The sequence below is a fragment of the Archocentrus centrarchus genome, chromosome 16 (genome assembly GCF_007364275.1).
Source record: "Archocentrus centrarchus isolate MPI-CPG fArcCen1 chromosome 16, fArcCen1, whole genome shotgun sequence".
Lineage (NCBI taxonomy): Eukaryota > Metazoa > Chordata > Actinopteri > Cichliformes > Cichlidae > Archocentrus > Archocentrus centrarchus.
The window spans coordinates 32,451,365-32,477,252 of record NC_044361.1 but is presented as its reverse complement, the minus strand read 5'-3'; the positions used below and the strand labels follow the sequence as shown (position 1 = coordinate 32,477,252).

General features: G+C 39.5%; 1 protein-coding gene across 1 annotated transcript; it reads left to right on the top strand.

Moving 5' to 3' along the window:
* The first annotated feature begins 10,895 nt into the window (after positions 1 to 10,895).
* LOC115794224 (uncharacterized) lies at positions 10,896 to 16,580 on the top strand. Its single transcript, XM_030749600.1, has 7 exons — positions 10,896 to 11,028; positions 11,230 to 11,356; positions 12,177 to 12,343; positions 12,758 to 12,911; positions 13,008 to 13,063; positions 14,411 to 14,516; positions 16,321 to 16,580. Exons 1-7 carry the CDS (start codon positions 10,957 to 10,959, stop codon positions 16,578 to 16,580), a joined length of 942 nt encoding a protein of 313 aa, XP_030605460.1. The 5' UTR covers positions 10,896 to 10,956.
* Positions 16,581 to 25,888: the final 9,308 nt, after the last annotated feature.

The following is a 25,888-nucleotide window of genomic DNA, read 5'->3' as shown; positions in this document are numbered from 1 at the left end:
TTCGTTGAAAGTTTTCCAGCATCCAGTTGGACGAAGATCTTCTGAAGCACCTCCAAGAAGACTTTTAGTTCTTTCAGGTAGCACAGATTCATTGCATATATGAAACCCATTAAGACTGCACATGCAGATGCAACATCACCCAGGTCCTGGAGAAGTTCAACTCCTTCAACCACAAGCCCAACATCTGCATCCCAAAAGTGTCCCAGTGCTTCAGTTTTACCACATTTTGTTACATTAGATCCTTATTCCAAATTGCATTAAATTAATCTCTTTCCTCAGAATTCTACAAAACAAATACCCCATCACAACAATGTGGAAAATGGTTTGAGGGTTTTGCAAATTTATTAAAAATAGAAAACCAAGAAATCACATTTACGTAAGTATTCACAGCCTTTGCCATGAAGCTCAAAATGGAGCTGTTTATGCTGATCATCCTTCAGCTGTTTCTAGAGCTTAAATGGAGTCCACCTGTGGTAAATTCAGTTGATTGCACTTGAGAAACAAGCTTCTTGGGTCTGATGACACAAAGGTTGAACTCTCTGGTGTGAATGTTGTGGGAAAAATTTGGAGATGAGGGGAAAAGTAGTGATTCTCACACATTCCCAAACTGAAAACCTCTTTTGTCAGGCAACTGCCAGGGATCACAGCAGGCAAGCAGCGGTAAAACCAAACAAGACCTAATCATGAGCATAAACAAAAATGAAGCATAGGTTAAGAAAAATACACGAGTGCGCGCTTACAAATGAACAAATGTATTTAAACCAACCAATTTATTTGAAACTAAAATGATGTTGTGTTTGTATGAATGGTGCATAAGAGTGTTACCGACTTTGATGGAGTGTGGCCATAGGTTTGGCCATCACAGACTCAAATTTTATTTGCTGCAGCTTTATTATTGTTTCAAAGTATTAAAACAATGTCCAAGTTCAGTTTATTAGTTCGACTTGTAATGTTTAATCGAGACTGCTCAGTCTGTGTGATTCTCAAAAGAGAAAAAGTGCAAATGATTCACTGGTATGTGCATTTTTTTAGACCAAACACAGTAAAACTTGTTAAAACTATAAACACTGGTTAATTGTCAGCTTTATCAGCTTATTCCTTTTTCAAAACAGTATATAACTTATAGCTCAGCTTAACAGAAGAAATAAAAAGGGCATAACATTTTTGCATTGACAGTAAAACCACGGATTTTGTAGGCTTCATTGTATTTGCTTGTGTCTTTCTGCTGGCTGCCGTTTTAAGGCTGAGTTGTGGCATTTTTAAACGTACGCCTTGATCAGACTTGAACCGAGCAATCAGTGTGGCTTTTATACTTGACGCCTGAGTTAGTGTAGTATTCTACAAAAATGAGCCTTCATAGAGGGATCTTAAAAATGTCAGTATAGGCAAACCTGCTCTGCAAAAGCACCTGCCAAATAAACCATTGATGCCGGGTGATCGCTGCTGAAGCGCCGATTAAATACCCTTACTAGCCGTGAAAGGCTGATTAAGACGTAGCCTATCCCCGCGGAGTCGGGGATGTGTCCTGCAGGTTTTAGATGTGTCCTTGATCCAACACACTTGAATCAAACAGTGGAATTACCTCCTCAGTATGCACTCAAGTTTTCCAGAGTCCTGCTCATGACTTCTGCATTTGAATCAGGTGTGTTGAAGCAGAGACACATCTAAAACCTGCAGAATCCGGCTCTCGAGGCCTGGATGTGAGGATCCCTGGCATAAGCCATTAGTGGAGGATTCACTGAGTATTGTGGTTTCTTGACATTGATGCCATGATGTAGTGATTGAAGGAATTCTTGGTCAACACAGTCTTTATAAATAAGGTTTATTACAAAACGACAATGTCAAAATACAGATGCTCGAGACATCTGGATGAGAGAAAGCCAATGATCTTCTACACCCCGAACAAAGGCAACTACAGCCTTATATAGGCTTTAACATCTGGTACACACGTTGTCACCAATAGACTGAGCCCCCAAGAAAGCTGGTAGAAACCAGAGAATCTTCAGTTTTACACCTTTAAGATAAACAGGGAAGATGAGCTTCCAAACCTGAGAGGCCCCTTGCTGGAATTCTCCTATATGTTTACCAGAGAAACATACATGCAATTTCACACAGGTGTGTCAGACACTACAGTATCTGAGTATTAAAAATAATTCAATGAAATGCAAGTTTTGCTGTGCCTTTGCTGGAATTTGCTCTATTTCTTAGAAATGTGACTTTCAGATAATTTTTTTTTTTTTTAAAGGCCTGACACTACTTTGTTTCTCCTCCACTTGTCCAGTTTCCTCACTTTTTTTCAGGAAGGCACTGGACACCATGCTGAGATATCCCAAGTTTTTGGGAATCACCTTGTTGTTGTTTAAAAAATACAATTTTATTCCTGTCAAACTCGATTATTTTTCATAGACTGAGCTAAAAGTATCGGGACAGATTGTAGGTTTTTTGCGACAGGCTGCTCGTCCCTTTAGTTTGGATACCGAAAGCATCCACTCAGAAGGCTTTTTGCATGCAACAGTGTTGCATGCAAAATCAAGCAATCAGGCTAAGGTCAACCAGCTAGCTGTAAGTTATCTACACTTCATGAATCCAGTCATGGTTAGTCTGATTTAGCAGCCCCAGAGGTTAGTTAACCTCACTCATAAGACAGCTCATAATAATATGAATTACAGTAATCAGGTTTGCTTTTAGATCACAAAAATCAGTGTTAAAAATGCTTTTCAAAAACGCACAACACACATAATAAAATGCAAACTGGAAAAAATGTTGAAATACTGAAAAACACGACTGTAATGGCCACTGGGCTGGCCTTGTTTTCTTATTGCTGGTGTCTACCTTTTTCAGGTAGCTACTGGCTGGAGCCCACCCAATTTCAGATGCAGCACACCTGAGCAGGTCAAGCTCAGGTGTGCTGCATCCCTGCCTGAACCTACGGGAGACTCCTTTTTGGTCCTCTTGGAGGCTGCTTGGCTGACAAAGTCTTTTGGTACATTTTCATTCATACATCCTCTATGCATTTAAATATAGGATGCATACTGATATTCTGATAATCATTCTTTATCTTTGTTTTTTTTTAATTGTCAAATTAATGTTTCGGTAAGCTGTAATTGGTCAAATATTTTGTTGTTTTAACACAGCAGCAAATTGTAACTTTAAAGTCTAAGTAACAATTAATGAGTGAAACTCTGAAGTTATACAACAAGGGTCTTTATCTAAATGGGCATTTTTTTCCCCATACATCCCTTCGTGCTGACACTTTTATGTTAGACTGATACAGCTATGTTCCTAAATAAACCACTGTAAAACACACATCTGGAAATGCTCGACGATGTGTGTGGTTCTTATCAGCTTTGCAGAGTCTAAATGCTGCTTTTACTCATGCTCCTAAGTCCTGATGAATATACTGATGTCCTGCTATGAACAGAATTTAATTCTGAACACTAACAAAGCAAATGTAGCACATATGAAGCAATATTAACCTTTATTCAATTCAAAACAATAAAATACAACTCAATTCAGTTCAATTAATTCAATTTAATTCAATCCAATTCAGTTTCATTTGCATAGCACCATATCAACAATAAAGGATAGAGGGAAAAAAAAGTGGGTGAAAGGAGTCAGGAGGTGAAAGGTGAAAGTAGAAAAGGGGAAAGGAGGTGAAAGGAGAACGATAATCAGTCAGTTGCTGTAGAACTGACACAGCAACAACACAGAAATTTGAGTTTCTGGAAAAAACCCATTTTTTTCTTCTTTGCCTTCTTAAACAATGGAGGTTTAGCAGGGGGGTCCTCACTGGGCTGAAGCTCAGTCAAGGGTAGAGGTGTAGCAGGGAGTTCCTCACTGGGCTGAAGCTCAGTCAAGGATAGAGGTGTAGCAGAGGGTTCCTCGCTGAGCTGAAGCTCAGTCAAGGATAGAGATGTAGCAGGGAGTTGCTCACTGGGCTGAAGCTCAGTCAAGGATAGAGGTGTAGCAGAGGGTTCCCCACGAGGCTGAAGCTCAGTCAAGGATAGAGGTGTAGCAGAGGGTTCCTCACGAGGCTGAAGCTCAGTCAAGGATAGAGGTGTAGCAGAGGGTTCCTCACTGGGCTGAACCTCAGTTAAAGGCAGACTTTCAGCAGGGGGTTCCTCACTCTTCTGAACCTCAGACATTGGCAGACTTTGAGCAGGGGTTTCCTCAAAGAGCTTGCAAATGTACTTCTTTGCTACAGCAGAAATCGTAGTGAGCAGCTCTGGTGCAAAGTTCGAAATGTTGTGGAGCAGAATGTGGAGTGGGTATTTCTCCCTTATTTCTCTCCGGATGGTCTGGACCAGGTCGTCTCTAATGGAGCAGGAGAAGATGGCCTGGCTTTCCATTACTCTGACAGTCTTGGCGACCTTGTCCAAAGTGGCCTTTGTAAGACTGGTGCAGACTATGCTCAGACTTTGGGATTCCATGTTCAAGAGGGGTTTGGGAGAAAGCTGCCAGAAGCCCTGCAGGACTCTGGGAACAACCTCTATCACCACTTCCTCTGCAGTGTGCAGTCTGGAGGTCTGGCTTTCCTGCTGCTTCTTTTTCAGGAGCTCAATGTATGTTTTGGCCAGGTGGAGGAGTTTAGGGTTTCTGTAGATGAAGTTTATATGTGTTGTTTTAAACCCAGAAACAGTGAAACACTGTAGTTGAACTGTTAATGATTGTTTATCAAATGTGACTCACTGAAATGTAGGAGGTGTGGCCTTCGGAAATTCGAGTAGCATCCGGGCTTGAAATTCAACGTCTCTCATTTTATTGATAACGTTTACTGCCCACACCTGGAACAAAAACACATAAAGTGCACTTTTGTTTTGAGCTTTTGTGAACTTAGTGAAAAAAAATCTACAAATCAATACAAGTGTCAGCCTGAGGAACTCCCTCATTATTGCAATCTAAAAATAAAAGTAGATATTCAATCAAGACCACACTGTTTTGCAGACTTCAACATATTTGATGTCAGTTTGGGCTTGGATGGATAGTGGATCTTACCTGAGTCTTGTATCCTTGAACGTGCCAACAGGTGTTAACAGCTGTTTCATATATTGGTGTGTTAAACAACACCTGGCATAGAAATAAGAAGTTACTCATCATTAGTTCATTTGATTCTCAGTTTGTTAGCTTAAAAAAAACATCAACCTCTTTAAAATGTTTAAATGCAGTACAAAGAAAAACTCTCTCATACCCTGATGGGTTTGTAGATTCCTCTACTCGCTTCCATGGAAATGCCGCTGTTGTGTATCTCAAGAGGGAACAGAAACAGGCAAATATACTCAAAAAACATTTGTCAACTCAAAGACAGAAACCAAAAATCCTCTGAACTCGATCGTCTCTCCTGCACAAATGAATTGTTTTGGATGTCTGAAGTGGAATTCTAGAACTGCCTGATGAGTTCTCTGTTCATAACACAGCAGGTCACCGTGGAAACACTGATGTTGTTACATAAAAATTCTTTATTTTTTTTAGCACTACATTACACTACACTTTATTTTTAAAAAATACATTTATTGTATAAATAAATAAAATGTAGTCTACAGCTGTACTGTAGCCGTATAAGAGCTTCAGATCTTCCGGGAAGGTTTTCCACAAGGTTTAGGAGTTTTTATGGGAGGAATTGTTTTTGTTTCTTTTTCAGATGTTACGTAATATGCACTTTTTATTTTTGGATAAAGTTTGCAATGGAAAAAAGAATGAAGCAGTAGATTTGAAGCACTTAGAGACTCTGGCAATAAGCAGTTTGGCTGTTATTTAGATCTGTGGTGGCCCAATAACTAAGACCTCCTTTATTTAATTCTATTCTATTGCATTTTCATGAACAATGACACCTTCTTTTTGTAATTTTGTACTTGTATACCACCACAGTGGATTCTGAATCAAAAGCACATTTTCAGCTTTAATTCAAGGGGTTCAATAAAAGTATTGCACTAATTGTTTAGGAATTATAACCATATTTAAACAGAGCCCCCCATTTTTCAGAGGCTCAAAAAGAGTCACTTCACAAAAGACCTCTTTCCATGTGAGGGGATGCAGTCATGGTTGCATGAAGAGCAGCAGGCTGGGCATACAAGCCTGAAAAGTTCTCATGAACTCTAGTGTGAAGGAGCCCAAGTTTGACAATCAGCTGTGTGTGTGTGTGTGTGTGTGTGTGTGTGTGTGTATGTGTATGTGTGTGTGTGTGTGTATGTGTGTGTGTGTGTGTGTGTGTGTGTGTGTTTCTTTTGCTTTAACAATTTCTTTTAGACTCAAGCTGCATGGAGCGGCCATCTGGTCTGTTAAAAATGTTAACAAATCAGCCAGTATGAGCATAATAATTAGAATTCCAATTAGGTCAAAATGACCTATTTTTTATTCTGAGTCCAACTACAAACAAATATTTAAAAACTGATTCATGCAGTAAATCATATTTTTCATGAATATGCAGCTGGTTTTGCTCTGTCCTCTGTTTTGTGCAACTGTGTGTTTCCCTGAGCTTCTGGTACTAAAGTAAAAATTTACAAAGACCCATAAAGCCACAACAGACATGATTATGGGAAATATTCCAGAATTAAGAATTATCCTTAAAGTTTCATTAACAGAACTTAACGAACTCGTTTGCAGAATTTCAGTGATAAACATTTTTGAAATGCAGTTTTCTTGCATTTTGAAATGAAGCCTGAACATTTGTAGGAACATGTCTGCAGCTTTGGAGCATCAAGAAACCAATCACTGTAACTTTTCCCTCAGAAAACCACTTTGTGGATAAACACAGAGTGGAGCTGATCCAGAGAGTGAGCAACGCTGGACCGATTCTGGATGAGCTCCTAAAAGAACAAGTGATCCACCAAGAAAGTTACGACACAATCAGAGGTCTGCCAACCTCTCAGGAGAAGATCAGGGAGCTCTACAATGGTCCCCTGAAAGCTGGCAATGCCTCAAAAGACGTCTTCTATCAAATCCTTCAGACACACGAGAGACGGCTCGTTAATGACCTCTGCTGAAAGAAATATGAGGTCAAATCCATTTTCAGACAAAAGAAACTAAAAATCTACTGAAAATCAGCATTTTACTTTAAAACAGGGCTTACAGTGTTTACTGTGACACCTTATGTTTAAATTTGTTGACATTTTATTGTGGTTCATTCTTCACGTACCTGTGTTGCATTTTTTTAATGATGTTTTGTATCACATTTGTTCTGTCTTGAATCACTTTTTGCTCATATGCAGGAACTGTAGTACACAAACGAGGCTGAGTGACTAAAACATGCAGCATTTTTTGTCTCTTTGAATCTGAATTTGAAGTCTTTATCACGTAGAAATTAATACTGATTTTTTTTTTCTATGTATAATGTATTCATGCAACAAATAATAGAGAGACTGTTTTTAATTTTTTACCTTTTGTAAAATTAAACAAAATAACTGGAATTATTATGCAGATAAATCAGCTTTGAACTTTCACTTTTCTCCAGTTCAATAAAAAGCTATGGCTTCTAATGTTCTGTAATTTATCTTCATAATAAATTCTTCATACAGACTGAATTGAATGTCTTAATAATAGCCTTTGAAATAAATACACTCATGTACTAGAGAGTTGCATTGGTTGGTCTTTCTTGTACGGTTCCCAGATCTTCCCTGATGGGATGATGCTGTGGCGTTGTTTCCACCACTTGTTTCCCTGAACAGTTTTGTTGTTGTTGTTGTTGCTGCAATGATTGTGAAGCCAGGTTCCCCCTGCATGGCCTTGAAAGGGGAAGCAGTTCTAACTATTCCTTTTAAAGTTGCACAGTTGGGTATTTACTGAAAGAGGTCATTTTAAACACTCCATTTAGGATTTTATATTTCTCTAATAATTCTTCCCTCTGTGTTAATACTGCAAAACCCTCCAGGGCTCTACGGGTTAGTGTGTGGTACAAAGAAACATGAAAATCATATTTAATTTGAAAATACACTGATGTGTATGGTGCTTTGTCTCAATCATCCCCCCTCCTCCTTATAGGGTTTGTGTATGTGTTTCATCTACTCGAATCTGCAACATGTTTAACAACTATTTAAGATCTTTAGACTATTTCATGTATTGTGTATTTGTGGATGTGATGGGACTCTTAAAAAAAGAGTTCACAGAGACACCAGTGTTCATCAAGACCGTGTGTTTTACTTTGTAGCACAACTGTGTTTGCTGGACAAAGTCTGCAACATATGGTTTTAAAAATAAAAGCTGTAACATTGTGCTAATGTGGCTTCACTTGACTGAGTATCATATCGGAGACTATCATGTGTCAAAGTATGGAGCAGACATTCAGTGGTTCATTTAGTTGTGTTCCATGCTGCGAAGATCAAAGCCTACTGTAAGGATATTTTGTCATGGCCCTTTGTCTCCCTGTGCCAGCTTCTTCTCTCTCTCTCTCCCTCTCATTTGTTTTGGTCTCCTGGCCTGTGGTTCAGGCCTGGGCCCGACTCTGGTTTCTGCCCTCTGAGCAGTCAGTCACCCAGAGGCTAAACACACACCTGTTCCTGATAATCTCATCTAGATGACTATTCAAGCGGACGAGCTGCCAATATGGCCAAGTCATATTTTTGTATTCCTGCTGTGTGGAACCAATGAGCATTGATCTTAAAAGTCCACACATACACATCAGTGCTCATAAAGACTAAATGTGTTATTTTAATACTTCAGCATTGCTGCATCATCTCCACTGTATTAGTGTTATGCTTAAAAGGTAATTTCCTATCCATCTGATCATGAGCCATAAAGACTTAAGGAGCTTTGTGTGTGTGTGTGTGTGTGTGTGTGTGTGTGTGTGTGTGTGTGTGTGTGTGTGTGTGTGTGTGTGTGTGTGTGTGTGTGTGCGTGTGTGTGTGTTCATAAAATATATACCTTCAGACTATCACAGCTGTTATCTTTTACTATTTCACTCACTCCAAGCTGAGACACACACACAGGACCTGTGACTGTATGGTCACATGTATCCTGTTAATCTACACACTTTGTATAACACTTCCTATTTGATTTTGTTTGAACCACAGGATAAAAAGAAGCTTAAACTATGTTCTAACCAACCAACTCGAAAGGATCATTTATTTACTCAAACAGACTTTGCACCTTTCAGTCAAAACATCAAATTTACTATGAAATGGTGAATAAAAGATGGGATTTGGTACCAGGGGATGTTTTTATGAGTAAATTATATTGAATTGCAGCAGTTAAAAGTATTAGCTGAAATTGTGTCAGTCATACCTCTGATGTTTATGCGACCATAATCAAGCCTGTCAGCTCTGTGAACACAATATTGCTGCAGGTTCTTACCAACCTTCTCTGTACACTTTATACGACTGAGTCAGAACATTAAGTAAAATGCCTTTGAAACTGTCAGAGGTGATGCTGTGGCCGGCAAGGCAGAGGACCCCAATGCAGGACTCACAAGGTCAGGAGCTTAATTTAAAATTAAAGCTTTAATGATGAAACTTGGCTTGACGAAACATAACATGAACTTGAGATATTAACGTGAACTTGAGGCATAAACATGAATGTGAAGCACAAAGGTACACAGCAGGATTAACAAACAACGAGGAACAAGGGAAGGGACAATGAGGGAAAATACAACGGGTGAGGAGCACAGCTGAACATAATTACAGAGATGAGACAAGGGGACGCAAAACTAAACACTAAGTGTGCAGGACAAAGGACTGTCAAAATAAAACAGGAAGTAACCAAACATGGTACTAGCAGACGTAACACATAGTGAGACTGGCACAGTGTGACAGTTGTTTGGTTTGAAATGACAACTTTAATCTCAAAATAGTTTTGACTTTTTTCTCAAAAAGTATTTTTTTCTTGAAATTTTGACTTTATTCTCTAAATGCACAGTTGTTTTTTTCTTAATGTGGCCCTAATACTCCTTCATACACCTTCCAGCTAACACTGCTATGTTTGATTTAAACCAGGTCCTGATGGTTAATCCTCGCTTTGTTTTGGATAAATAAACTTCAACTATTGTTTTAATTAAATTAGTACAATCACTGGTTTATTCACCCGATTCGAATGTTATCAGTCCATTAAATGGACGTTATTAACAATTATCAGTCCCATAAGTGTAGTTCAGACTGGCCCTCCTGCACCTACTAGCCGGCTCAGTAGGCGATTATCACTAATTAAATCGGTAGCTGGCTGCTGGGAGGGACTACGGTGAATCCAGATCCACTCCAGACATTCACTCCAGTTCACGTCACACCGGAACAGAGCCCGGGGCATGGCAGGTAACCACAAAAGTGTGCATTTAGCCTCTTTTAACATTATTTTGTCATTAACAGAAATGGTTATCATAAAGAAAATGTGTTCAAACCTTAGTATTTTTATGCTAGTGCAGCCTGGAAATTGTTTGTTACTGCTGTATTACTTTAAGTGATGCTAACGTCAAACCGTTGCATGACATGCTTTTAAAATGAATAGTGTCACTAATGTTCAGTTAGACTTTACTTCCCATGTGTCAGATATGTCACTTAAATAAATTATTTAAAAAATATCCTCTGTTTCATCAGGTCCTTGCTGCTAGCCTTTAGCTAGACCAGGAAGGCTGGTCCCAATTTAATCCATTTTTCTTGTCAGTGTTTGTGTATTGCTTCATCACGTGCTGTCCAGTATCTGTATAGTAGGTTGCCCTTATAGTTTAATACCTGTTTCATAAAATGAGTAGCATATCTGACAAATATACATGCAGCATATAACAGAAAAATCTGTGTTTGTTTCTTCTGTTTAGTCATGTAAGTGTTTTCTCTCTTTCTTTTAGACCCAATGTCAAGCAGAGGTATGTGTAGCTGCTTTTTTGGTGTTTTATATTGCAAAATGATATAAAATTTGTGCTTCTCTTTAATATTGTTTTTGTTAGTGCTGATTTGCTTTGTCTTTATCATTTATTGAGAAGACAGAACAGTTATAACAGAGGAGCAACAGAAACTCCTCAAATCTGCGTTCCAACAAGGAATGAATAGTGTTGGCTCTCCAATGATCCCCACAGCAGCAGAGGCCACTGGTTTGGCACCACGCGTTATAGATGTAAGCTTCATATATGTTGTTACTGCAGATACATTTTACATCTAGTGAACTACTGTGATATGAAAATAGCATCAACCCGGAACACAGTTACAGTATATTATCTTTATTATATTGTGATAGGCTTCTGCCCCCCGTGACCCTGAAAAGGATACGTGGAAAGAAAATGCATGGATGTTGTCTTGATCTTTATTTGTCTTTCAGAACTGGATTGGCAACCATAGAAGGTCTCTTAAAGCGCCCTCTGGACCAACACCTCAAAAGACCAAACTTTACAGCCGTGGTCTTTCAGCTTACAATCTTTTCTGCAGGGATCTGCTGCGAAACAAGGGTGAGAATATTTCTTATAGCTGTCATGTTCACAGGTATTGCATCATATATCAAACATACTCATATGCATATAACAGGGCTGATATCAGAGCTTAAAGTTATTACTTCTTTAAGTCTCTTAAGAGTATTATCATGCTTGTTACATTATTGTATATAATGTGTATTGCTCTATATTACATTTGCTTTTTAGCCCATTCTCTAGTCACACTAGACATTCCTTTCCTCAGTAACTTTACAAGCCATCTGTTACACCATCCGTATCAAATGAATCTGACTCTAACTAAATATGTTTTATAGTTTATGCTGTATAAATATAACTGAGAAACTAAGGTCTCATTAAGAGGAAAATAGAGCAATTTCAGACCTCATGGAATTATGGGAGGTGCTTATCTGCCTAATTTGTGACATAGATGGTACAAAACAAAAAAGCACACTGGAATGAGCTTGCTTTATTGCTTTCAGTTTTGCAGGGCACATCCCCATATCATGCCATGACTATTCATATTGGTCATTATTTTATCTCTGCTCTTTATTCTTCATCACAAAGGGATGCTATGTGAAATCTTTATAACAACAATTTAGGCTAAACATCTAATATTATGTTATGGATGTAAAGTACATTGAGCCCTTTGTAATTTCTCAAACTGATCAAACAACACAGTGACTAGATCATTGGAGAAAAGATTTTAAAATATGTGTTTATATTAGTGAGTGTAGGTTGTGGGTGAGCCAATTGGCTTTGTCTAATAATGGTCTCAATATTGTACATGAAAGAAGAAAACTCAGACACACTTACTTATTTATTTATCTTTCATTTTTAGGCAAACTTAAAGATATTAAGCAAAAATGTTCCTCATTAGGAGAAGCGCAGAAAAACAAGTACCATGAGGAGGCAGCTGCTCTTAAAGCTGAAGGAAAAACGCAGCATCTTAGCCCTGAGATGAGGGAGCTTAAAGTGAAAAAGCACCTCAAGCAGCTCAAGTTTGAGGTTTGCCATCCATGCTGGGAACTGTTGGTATCATATAATTAAAGATGCTTTTCAGCCATTCTCACATGAACAAGACATGGTTATTTAATGGAAAAAATTTAACTAAACATTCAAAACGTTGTCATGTTTAAATAGATTCCTGTACTGATCATGTGCTGAACATTATAAGACATTCAATTAATAATTATAATTTTGCTCCATCACTGACAGCTGTACAGTTTCATAAACAAATCTTTATATCAATTACATTGTGGAATTGGTTTTATGTTTACATGGAACACCCATTTTCTTTGCAGTACTTTGTATCAATATGTACAGGTACCTTTGAATGTTAATGAAAAATTTCTGAACTGTTATATTTTTATGAATGCTTAATATTTATACATGCCTTTTTTGTCCTAAACATTGTTAAAGGTATCCAGTCTTGAGAAGCTGGGGGTGGAAACAGCTGTTATGTCATTTGACTGGCAGAGATCCAACTTAGAAGTCCATGAAGTGAGCAGCAAAGGAGCTGCTGCTTTTCTGGTTTCATCAGACACACTAAACAGTTTTGCTTTGCATTTTAAAGGTTGGCACACACACACACACTCATACTGATAAACCCAAACTTGTCATATGGCACAGTTAACTCCCTATTTACAATGTTTTTCCAATGAATTTTCAGGAAGCTCCTTAACTGCCTCTGCTTTCAAAGAGCCAGTTGATGCCCTTGCCAAGAAGGTGATGAAAATAAAAAATACAGTAAGCATGATTTATAATACTATAACAATTTTAGACTAACTTAATGGTTCATGTATCAGTTAGAAGGTCTAATTAAATGATTACTTATACATGATGATTAAGATATGCACTAATTAGTGAGTGCATTAACAGAGGTTTTACACATGGTTGTTAATTATTGTAACTCATGGTTAATTCACAGCCCAATACTGTGCAGGATGCTTGACATTTGCCAGAGAACACCAGGATTGGCAAATTCGCCACTGGTGCCCTGTGCTCTTCACAGATGAAAGCAGGTTCACACTGAGCACATGTGACAGATGTGACAGAGTCTGGAGACGCCGTGGAGAGCGATCTGCTGCCTGCAACATCCTTCAGCATGACCGGTTTGGCAGTGGGTCAGTAATGCGTGGGGTGGCCCTCCATGTGCTCGACAGAGGTAGCATGACTGCCATTAGGTACCAAGATGAGATCCTCAGACCCCTTGTGAGACCATATGCTGGTGCGGTTGGCCCTGGGTTCCTCCTAATGCAGGACAATGCTAGACCTCATGTGGCTGGAGTGTGTCAGCAGTTCCTGCAAAATGAAGGTATTGAAGCTATGGACTGGCCTGCCCGTTCCCCAGACCTGGATCTGATTGAGCACATCTGGGACATCATTTCTCGCTCCATCCACCAATGTCAAGTTGCACCACATACTGTCCAGGAGTTAGCGGATGCTTTAGTCCAGGTCTGGGAGGAGATCCCTCAGGAGACCATCCGTCACCTCATCAGGAGCATGCCCAGGCGTTGTAGGGAGGGAGGTCATACAGGCACGTGGAGGCCACACACAATACTGAGCCTCATTTTGACTTGTTTTAAGGACATTACATCAAATTTGGATCAGCCTCTAGTGCGTTTTTCCTCTTTAATTTTGTGTGTGACTCCAAATCCAGGCCTCCATTGGTTAATAAATTTGATTTCCATTGATGATTTTAGTGTGATTTTGTTGTCAGCACATTCAACTTTGTACAGAACAAAGTATTCAATGAGAATATTTCATTTATTCAGGTCTAGGATGTGTTATTTGAGTGTTCCCTTAATTTTTTTGAGCAGTGTAGGTACACTTCAACTGTGAGAGACAGAATCTGAAAAAAAAAATCCATAAAATCACATTGTTTGATTTCTAAATAATTAATTTGCATTGTATTGCATGAAATAAGTACCTTTCAACCAGCAAGAATTCTGACTCTCACAGACCTGTTAGTGCAGATTAGGGCAAAAAAGTAATTATCTTTATTAACTGCACCTGTTTGAACTTGTTACCTGTATGAAAGACACCTGTCCACGCACTCAATCACACTCCAAGCTCTCCACCATGCCTAAGACCAAGGAGCTGTCTAAGGACACCAGGGACAAAACTGTAGACCTCCAAAAGGCTGGGATGGGCTGCAGGACAAGAGGCAAGCAGTTTGGTGAGAAGGCAACAACTGTTGGCACAATTATTAGAAAATGGAAGAAACACAAAATGACGATGTCAGTCTTCCTTGGTCTGGAGCTCCATGCAAGATCTCACCTCGTGGGATGATCCTGAGAAAGTCAGGAATCAGCCCAGAACTACACGGGGGAACCTGGTCAATGACCTGAAGAGAGCTGGGACCACAGTCTCAAAGATGACTGTTAATAACACACTATGCCATCATGGATTAAAATCCCGCAGGGCACGCAAGGTCCCCGTCCTCACACCAGCAAATGTCCAGGCCCAATTGAAGTTCGCCAGTGACCATCTGGATGATCCAGAGGAGGCATGGGAGAAGGTCACGTGGTCAGATGAGACCAAAATAGAGCTTTTTGCTTTCTTTCTGTCTTTCTTTCTAGCCAGAAGTTACCATTTTTTATGCGGTTGGAGTGCAGATTTATCAGTTAATACTATTTTGCAAGCTAGTATTACATAGGAGGCATCCATGCATACATTGGGTGTGTTACACAGAGACAGAGAAAATGACATTAAAACAATAATTAATTAAAACTGGAGCAAAGACGAACATGGCAAACCACGTTATTTGTCAGATAATTGTGCTGAAAATGCTCCAGAATGCAGTTTAGAAATCCAGTTCAATGATTCTCTTTTGCTGAGGTGATGCCAAGCAGCTACAGCCATCTGTGACCTGTCAGTTAATAATACAAACTTTAAGCTATAATGAAATTTAAATGGGTGACTTATCCAAAAAGCCTCTGTACAGTTGTTGTGAAGGAAAAAATTGCTATAGAGACAAAAATGGTTGCTTTGTACCAGCTGCTAAATGTGGTTTCCTGTGCTGTTAAACTGAATGTCCTAACATTGGAGCGTGTGAAAACCGACACATTTGAAGAGAGCCTGAAGTGGCCATTAGCTTTTAGCAGTTCAGCTTGGGCTTTATTCTGTATATCCAGAGGTTGTTAGTTAGCAGAGGTGGCAAAAGAACACTCATCACTTAAGTAAAAGTACATATGTTCAAATTACTCTGGTAAAAGCTAAAGTGCTTGTTCACCTTCTTTACTCGAAGTAGCTCTTTGGAGGACTTCTCTACCAGGATTTTGTTTTTTGTTTTGCCAAGCTAACTAAGCCTCATGTCATTAATATCATTAATACAAAATAATTTTAATACAAGGAAATACAAACTTTATTTAAACATAAATTCTAATAAATGTAGCTTGAACTTCAGTTATGCAAAACACGAGCAGAGAAAAACAAAAGGAATGGAAAACAAAACAAAACAAACTGGCTCTATTTGTTAAGTGAGTGGATCTAATCTGCATCATCACCTCAAATTTAATTTGATGTTTACTGTCCGTGATGTAACCTAACACTGACCACGAGCAACACAGTCTGTTCTGCACAATCTAACATTACTGTAAACTTCACCACAGCACTGCAAACTACCAGTGTAGTCTGCATCAAACTGCCTGGTATGTTCATGCAGACTTTCAATAGCACAAAGTTACATCAAAGTAAACTTCATTTCGTCTTTCAATATGAAAAAATGTCATTCCAGCAACATATTGTCTTTCTCCATTTCTGAGTGAACTTCTCATTTTTTTTTCTTTCCCTGGGAAATAAAGTAAATACATCATTCATGTCACATTTAAATAGGAAATAAACAGTGAATGAATTTTTTATTGTGAAATAAATCAAAGTTTTCAAGCATTTTGTCATGAAAGCTGATAATGTAGTGAATGAAAGCTTCATATAATCAACAATCCTGATCTGTCTCTGTCATTTCCTTCTTTTCTCTTCAGGCAAACACTTTGTGGATGAACACAGACGCGACCTGATCCAGAGAGTTAAGAACATCTTACTCATTTTGGATGAGCTCCATGACAATGACGTTATCAGCCAAGAAAATTATGGCAAAATTAGAGCTCTGCCTACCTGTCAGGAACAGATGAGGGAGCTCTACAAGATTTCCCTGAATGCTGAAAAATCCAAAGACATCTTCTATGAGGTTCTTTCGGCAAATGAGAAATTTCTCGTTGAAGAGCTCCATGCAAAGAAGTAAAATAAAAAAACAAACAAACAAAAAAAAATTTTAGACCCAATCGATATAATCCACCTGGACATGTTTACTTGAAAAAAGTATTTTCTCTGTGGGGGTTTTATAAAAATCTTTCCTGTGCTTTTTTTACACTTAAATTTGAGGAAGTTGTTTTGCTATGTATTGCCTTTGCTCACCTGTGAGTCTCTTTAACTGTTATAGGAAACACTTTGAACATTTTTACATGTAAATATGTATCAGTTAAAAATGAATTTATGATGTCATGTTTTTATCCATCTGTCAGCCAAAGGGTCTGTTTTTGAATTTAATCATCTTCTGTAACATAAAACAGAATGAAAAGATTTATTTTCCTTAATAATAAACCTAAACTTAAACTTTTCCTTGTCCTGAGAATTTGTTTGGGTGGTTAATTCAAAGTGGTTTGTAATTTGATTATGAAATTATTTTTTTCTGATTTTCAGGGTTCTTTTTTATTTTCATTTGGTCATTTTGACCATAGTGGTAAAAACAGTGGATACTATTTCTGAGTTTAAACATTTAGACACAAAAGTCATAATCCTACTTAAGTAATACTACAAAGGTTTGAGCATCAACCTTCACCTAAAGCACCTAAAAGAAACTGTTAATTATTCAGGATCATATATATGATATTATTGGTCATAATGATTGATTAATTAATGTGAATATCAGTTTAATGTTGCAGGAGCAGATTATTTAAGTCTATTATATACTGTTCTGCTGCTACAGTGGTATTCAAAAGTTTGGGCACCCCTGATAGTTTTCATGATTTTCCTTTATAAATCATTGGTTGTTCAGATCAGCAATTTCAGTTAAACTACACTGCTCAAAAAAACAAATTAAAGAAACACTTTGAAAACATCAGATCTCAATGAGATCAACATACAGAGGCTGAATTCAAAGGCACTGAAAATCAAAGTGAAAATGATGCAGCAGGCTAGTCCATTTTTTTTATTGCAGCAACTCAGAATGATGCTCAGTAGTTTGTATGGCCCCCACATGCTTGTACGCATGCCTGACAAAGTTGGAGCTCCTAATGAGATGATGGTGGTGTCCTGGGGGATCTCCTGCCACATCTGGACCGAGGGATCACTGAGCTCCTGGACAATCCGAGGTGCAACCTGGTGATGACTGATGGACTGAAATATAATGTCCCAAAGTTGTTCAGTTGGATTTAGGTCAGGTGAGTGTTGGAACCAGTCAATGGTATCTAATCCTTCATCCTCCAGGAACTGCCTGCATACTCTCCTCACATGAGACTGGGCATTGTCATCCACCAGGAGGAACCCAGGACCCAGTGCACCAGTGTAGGGTCTGTTGGGTCCAAGGATTTCATCCTGATACCTAATGGCAGTCAGGGTGCTGTTGCTTGTAGAGGTCTGTGTATCCCTCCATGGATTTGCCACCCCAGACCCACCACTAAAGTAGTAATGCTGAACGATGTTACAGGCAGCATAATGTTCTCCACGGCTTTTTCAGACCCTTTCACATCAGTCACATGTGCTCAGGGTGAGCTTGTTCTCATCTGTGAAGGGCACAGGGCTCCAGTGGTGGACCTGCCAATTCTGATATTCTATGGCAAATACCAATCAAGCTCCACAGTGCTGGGCAATGAGCACAGGGTCCATTAGAGGATGTCAGGCCCTCAGGCCCCCCTCATGAAGTCTGTTTCTGATTGTTTGCTGAGAGACATTTACACCAGTGAATGCTGGAGGTCATTTTGTAGCTCTGGCAGTGCTCATCCTGTTACTCCTTGCACAAAGGAGCAGATATCAGTCCTGCTGATGGGTTAAGGACCTTCTACGGCCCCGTCCAGCTGTCCTAGAATAACTGCCTGTCTCCTGGAATCTCCTAAGTGCTCTTCAGACTGTGCTGGGAGACACAGCAAACCTTCTGGCAATGGTACATATTGATGTGCCATCCTGGAGGAGTTGAACTACCTGTGCAACCTCTGTAGGGTCCAATTATTGCTTCATGACACTGAGTGATGCTGTCCAAATGAAAATGAGGAAGGAAAATGTAGCTGTAGCTGTAAAACCATTCCTGTTTTGGGGGTTGTCTCATTGTTGCCCCTCTAGTGCACCTGTTGTTAGTTTCAATAACTCCAAAGCAGCTGAAACTGATCAACAACCCCCTCTGATCGTTAACTTACCAGATCAATATCCCAGAAGTGTAATTGACTTGATGCTAAACTCTGATTTTTTTGAGCAGTCTAGAAAAGCATTGAGTAGTGATGGGCAAAACGAGACTTTGTGAAACACTGAAGCGTTCGAAGCATTTGTGCCAGAATTGTATCGAAGCTTCGAAACAATCTGAAACCCATCTGCACAGTGACACCTGCTGGACAATTTTGTAATCGTCACATCTTGATAATGCTGTTCAATGAAACAATGACACAGGCACGCGCTGCACAAGTCCAAACAAAGCTCCTGATTATACCTGAGTATCAATAATAATGATCAACACGTGGTCTGGAGGAACGAGGAGACTGTTAAAACAGCAGCAACTATTTTCGCTCTATTAACATCCATGAGCCTGTTACAGTTTTTATTAATTCACTAACACACAGGCTAGCACACGTTAGGCTTTATGTTCTATTAATTCAAAAATTACGGAACCCCGCAAGGGACATGGAAAAAAAAAAAAACATGGGAGAAAAAAAAAAAAAAGAGGCACTTTTGCGAGACCTCGCAAAACTTTTGCGAGATCCCGAGATACCTTTGCGAGATCTCGCAATACTTTTGCGAGACCTCGCAATACTTTTGCGAGATCCCGAGTTACTTTTGCGAGATCTCGCAAAAGCATTGCGAGATCTCCTGAGGTCAAGAGAGGTCCCACAGGAGGACATCATGCGCATGCAACGAGACAAGGTACTTATAAAATTCATTAAGTTATAAAACAAGATAGCATTAAAAATGCGGGGGTTGAGAAGGTGGCTAACTTGGTAACAACAGAAGCAGCATTTACAAGCATTAGATACTAATTGTCGTCATTACATGCCAGTTCATCTCATTAAGGTTATAGATGGTTGTAGCGGGCAGCACAGTGGTGCGGTGGTTAGCAATGTTTTGTTATATTTTGCTATTAGCAATGGTATTTTAGTCTGAGGAAGGGTAATCTACGGCACGAAACGTCCCTCTCATGTGAGGTTTGTCTCTATCAAATATTATTCAGGAGCTTTGCTGGTGTGCGGACCCTTAATTCTTTTTCATCCCGGTTAGCAATATTGCCACACAAGAAGGTCCCGTGTTCAAATCCATCAGATCGGGACCTTCCTGCGCGGCGCTTGTGTGTTCCCCCGTTTGCGCGTGGGTTCTCTATGGCCTCCTCCCTCAGTCGAAAGACATGCAGTTTATGGGATTAGGTTACCTAGGTTAAACTGTCCATAGTTGTGAATGTGAGTGGATGGTTGTCTGTCTCTCAGTGTTAGCCCTGTGACAGGCTGGAAACATGTACAGGGGCACCGTAGTTACACGGTGTACAAATATTACTACAGTTACAGCACATGAAGAAGACAAAAATTGACAAAGTAACTTGTGCCATTGAAAATAATACAAGTAGAAACTTAATAAATTCCTTGAAAAAAAATACAATTAGTGTGTGCTGTGTGGCTTGTTAGGATGAAACTACAAACTCAATGTAATAATTTTTTTTTCTGTAATTTTTTTGTGTACAGGTGGACAAGGCAGTGATATCCATCATGACTGATGATCAAATGTCAAAATATATTACTTCATATGGTGACCGAGTAGCTGTCCTGTCCTTCTGTCAACAATCTACATACAGCACGGATAAAGAGACTCTTCTGCAGAATCTAAGAGAAAAAATTGGAGCACGGAAAATGAGATCAAAGACTAAAGGAGCACTGTGTGGTACATCTGGTCTGTTCCAAAAGTGAGGTGAAGGGATGTCAAGACATAGAAATAGTGCAGCAGAGAAGACATCCAGAAGGATTGAAATTGGATGGCTTCATTTAATTGACAATGAATATCATCAAGTGAGAACCAGAAATGGTGGTGGAACAAGACATGCAACGGTGGAAAAAAACACGACTGTTGCACAGATCCTGGAAATGGGAAAGGACCTGTTTTTTCCAGATGGTAACTCTACAAAAGGGAGAGTTGAAGACTTTATATTTACTGTTAGTGAAAAAAAAATCCAATTCCTTTAGATGACACTGTTGGCAGACTTTATGAAAAGACAAAATTGAAGCTGCTAAGGTTTTACATTTGCACAAAAGAAGAAACATCTTTAACAGTTCTTTCCTCATCTGAAGTGGATGAATGCGGGGAAGATTTCTTATCTGAGGAGGATTCTGTCAGTATCATCAAGGAAGAGTTACAGTTGCCTAAACATGGACCTCACACAGAGTCGGATGATTTTATCACAGATCTCGTTGACCGTGGGGATTCATCTGACAGTGATAATAGCGAACAGGTTTGTGGCAATAGAAAATCTATTATAAATAATAAAAACTTTTTCAGAAAGATGGAAAAAGGCAGTGCTAAAAGATTAACCTTAAAGTAACAATGTACTTGGGATATTAATTGCATATGTTCCTGATAAAGAATGTTTCCATTGTGTTCTAGGTCTTTTCAGTACATCTACATACATTTGCACTTACGTAGGATGAAACTATTTTATAATTTAAAAAAAAACAACTTTTTGACTTGGTTGGTCAGGTACATTTCACATATCTTTGAAAGACTCCCAGCTTTGTATTTATTAACATATACTAAATGCTTGGCTGCCAGAAACAATAATTATGTTCTGTTAGTTTTTGTGCGTTATGTTGTTTTGTTTTCTTGTTTGCAGAATCACGATTTCCAGATACAACCAAGACCAAAAAAAAAGAGATCAGCGTGTGAGACAGTGACAACACAGTCCAGGACAGTCACATTACATGCATTCAACACCAACAGAAATTAAAACAACTGTCACGGGACAGTGGCAGGGCACTGACTCAAGTGATCATGGTAATAAGAATGCTTGGAATCAACTTCAGCTTTGCAGCGATTTATATGACCACAGCTCAGGAGTTATTGATCTGACCAGTGCAGTCCCTTAAGAATATCCCCAGCTAGAGTCAGCTCACACCCATCATGAGGCCTCTGAATTTGATCCAGGTATAGATGAGGCTGATACAGTTGTATGGAATCCTGAAGAGGACCTTGTCAGAGCCGATGCTGATGAGGCAGTCGTGATAATGCTGAATTGTGTCAACAGTGACGATCTAATACAGGTAAGATAATGCTGAATTGTGTCAACAGTGACGATCTAATACAGGTAAGACCACGAACAGTTTTGGATAAGGTAGAAAAGTACAAAATATAAAAATATGATTATACTCTAACAATAACTTGCATAGTTTTAGAGTCTCAACTCAAAAACATCAGCTATGAATTAGTGCTTTGAAAATAATTAATCAGGTCCAATATTTTCTGTACTGCATTATTCTGTGCACTCACAAATAACAAATAATGACAAATAACATGAGTTGTCAAGGTAACATTGATTTCTGAGTGGACAGACAACTTAACCTAAAACTGTGAAACATTCAAATCACTGATATTGTTTATGGCATGTGTGTGTTTGTTTTTTGTTTGGTTTTTTTCCACGACAATGGACTGAATTTCACAGCACAAGATTTGCCCTTGGTTTCTAGCAGCCAACTTTCTCCATCAAATTCAGCTGGCAACCCAGGAAATCCAGAGAGCCCCCGACGTATATCTGTTCACAGGGTAAATGTTGTTGAAGATCTTTTGGCTATATTTATGGACAGCAGCATAATTACTGTGACTTTAAAGATGGACTTTGTAAATGAAAAAGCTGTTGATGATGCTGGGGTGTCAAGGGAGGTTTACACTGCCCTTTGGGAGCAATTTTTGGAACAGTGTGAAGGTGAAACAGAACGAGTTCCAAGGCTGAGGCCAGACTTTGGTGAGGCAGAGTGGAAAGCAGTTGGACACATTTGGGTGAAAGGATTGCTGGATTATGGTGTCATTCCGGTGAGACTATCAAAGGCTTTCATTTTAGCATGCATTCATGGGATCGAGTCAGTTGATGCAGACATCCTGATGTCATCGTTTTTAAACTACCTCCCTCCTGTTGAGAGATCAGCTGTTGAGAAGGCTTTCAATGGCACAATGGATGAAAGTGATGAAGAGGACCTGCTTAACCTTTTTACAAGGATAGGTTCCCACTCCCTACCTCCTCAGAACAACATGCAGCCTGCCATTGAGGCAATGGCTCATAAGGCGATTCTCCAAGAGCCAAAGTATGTAGTTGATTGCTTCTCCACAGCCATGGCATGTGTACAACTGAAACTGTCAAACAGGGAAAGTGTGGTGTCTCTGTATGAGACAAAGAAGGCCACAGGCAAAAGAGTATCACAACTATTTCAAACAACAAAGGTGATGCTGTCTCAAATAGAACAAACAACCTTTAACCATCTTCAGTGATATGTCAAAAATGCTGATGAAAGCAAAGCTGAGAAAATCCTGCATTTCTGCACAGGGTCTTCTGTCATCTGTGTTGACAAAATTATGGTGTGCTTCAATGCTGAAACAGGGCTGAACAGAAGGCCTGTTGCTCATACCTGTGGAGCTACTCTTGAAGTACTGTGCACTTACACTTGCTATCCTGATTTTCGCACGGAGTTTGACAACATCCTTTCCAGCAATTACTTGGAAATGGACATCATTTGAACTTGCTGGAAGTCTTTTTTCTGGATTAATAATTACAGCTGTAATTGATTACAAATATGTTTACCCTTGATTTCACTGTTTTCTATTTAAATTTGTTATTGAAATGTTGAATGCATTCTGCCATATAGTGATCAGTCATCGGTTTTATTTTCAGATCGTGTAATGTTATGTTCTGTTGCATTTCATAAGATTTTCTTTAATTTCTAATATGCTCGTACATTGATTGTAGGTTTCACCACTGCTGACACCATGTTTGAGGCTGGTGTCAAAGTTCGGCTCACATGAAAACCACCTATACTCATTTTGCTGTGTCTAGCTGTTTATAGGAACTGTTGAAGAATCCAGGCAAGTAGAAAGAGATATACACTTGATTTCATGGTGAAAGGTCCATGTACTTTTAGTTTTTTGTTGAGTAAAAAAGATTTAAAGTTAATGTTGATGATTTTCAGTCATTTGTGTTTGTTGTCTGTACAGTGTATATTTCAAGTTAAGAAACAAAAGTTTGATTATATTTCAGTTTATTTGTCCCATATTGCAAAAACATATACCATGACTTCATTATAAAAGTGGTGACTAATGTCAAAGTATCATTTGAATTAATTTACATTTTATTAAAGCTCATCAGGACAGGTGTGTTCAGAAAATTTTCTGCTCGAAAAATACATTTCTGAATAATTTGGTGACCAGAACCTAGTGTTTATGTACCTCAGAGCCCCCAACACTGCAAAAGATCAGCATTTTATTTAGCTTTGCACACCAATAAGTCTTAAATCATTTAAATTGAAAAAAAAGTAAATATTGTTAGATTGTATTGATCCTGAAAGTCAAGTTTCTCAAACTGCAGCCCCTGGGGTCTTGATGCCCCATAATACAGTATTGTGTGGCCTGCCAGATACAAAGAACAGAATTTGTATTTTACCCATTATATTCTAGACACCATAGCTAACTACATTCCAGTCAATAAATGCCAACTCACTTACTGGAAAACAAAAAAACATTACTATAGAAGTAATTTCACAGCTTACCACTGACCTTCCTGTAATACAAAATGAAATACTTGTGCAATAAGTCATTCTCAAACATGGCTGTGTACTAGAAAACTTGAGTCCATTTTACATCCAGGTGTTTGATTTCATACATACAGCACCTTGAGGTCAATGTTAAGAAATGTTCTGTGCTGCACACGTTTTACAGTGATGCCATGATGGCCTCTTTTAAATGCATATACAGATTCACAGCCTGATATGGGTCTGTTGGTGGAGTCCGATGGGACTCACTCATATTCAAGATGGCGGCGCGCACAGACGCAGCGGCTCACGGCTCTTCCTTTCGGTGCTCTTTTTTGTACTTTTTGTATTTCATATTTGTTAGTTTTGGTGCATTTGTCTCTGCAAACAACTGCTACACACGCCAGGATCTTGTGGACATTGGCTACCGGCACAAGATATCAGTATCGAGTGATTTTCACTACACTCATAACATCCCAGATGCTATAGCGAGACCGCCGGGTGCTCCGTGGATTGTTATCGGGTCTGGAAGGCGCCGCCGACGGCGGAGGGAGAGGAAGCAGAAGCGGGGCTGCAGGTCCGGCTTTAAGCTGAAGCTGAAATGCCAACCACACAGGCCTCCTCTGCCGAGCCTGTATCTCTCCAACGCCAGGTCCATGGTAAATAAAACGGACAACCTAGAGTTAGAGCTGGCTGTAAATCGCTATGTTCGTGACTGCTGTGTAATGATTATCACCGAGACCTGGCTAAACCCCCACATTCCCGATGCTAGCGTGCAGCTAGCAGGCCGCACTCTGCTACACGGAGATCGGACCAAGGACTCCGGTAAGAGCAGGGGAGGGGGTCTCTGTATTTACGTGCATGAGGACTGGTGTAACAACGGAACAATCATAGACAAACATTGTTCCCCAGACCTCGAGTACATGTCTGTAAGATGTCGGTCTTTTTTTCTACCCAGAGAGCTAACAGTAGTGATCGTCACAGCTGTGTATATAGCTCCCGATGCTAACATTAGCATGGCGCTCTCTCTCCTGCTGAACGCCATTAACGAACAGCAGCGGCTCCACCCCGACGGTGTTCTTATTATCGTGGGAGACTTTAACAAGGCCAACTTAAAGACTGTACTCCCGAAATTCCAGCAACATGTCAAATGTTCCACAAGAGGGGAGAACACTCTTGACCATGTTTACTCCAACATTAAGCACGCTTACAGAGCCAAACCCCTCCCCCACCTCGGCCAGTCCGACCATCTTTCCCTGCTGCTCACCCCAGCATACACCCCCCTCAGACGGAGAGCCAGGCCTACTGTAAAAACCATTACAACCTGGCCTGAAAACGCACTCTCCGACCTACAGGACTGCTTTGCATACACAGACTGGGACTTATTCGAACACGAGGACCTAGAAACATTCACAGGGACGGTACTGGACTATATTAAGTTCTGTATCGGAAATGTGACTGTTAGCAAAAACATCCGGGTTTTCCCTAACCAGAAACCCTGGATGAACAGCCAGGTCCGTTCACTCCTCAAAACCCGTGATGCTGCCTTCAGGTCAGGCGACAGAGCTCTGTACAGTGC

Coding starts and splice junctions, on each gene's coding strand:
- LOC115794224 (XM_030749600.1), top strand. CDS start 10,957: ATGAATAGTGTTGGCTCTCCAATGATCCCCACAGCAGCAGAGGCCACT. Junction 12,912..13,007: donor TTTTGCTTTGCATTTTAAAG/GTTGGCACACAC, acceptor ATGAATTTTCAG/GAAGCTCCTTAACTGCCTCT. Junction 13,064..14,410: donor TTGATGCCCTTGCCAAGAAG/GTGATGAAAATA, acceptor TCACACTCCAAG/CTCTCCACCATGCCTAAGAC.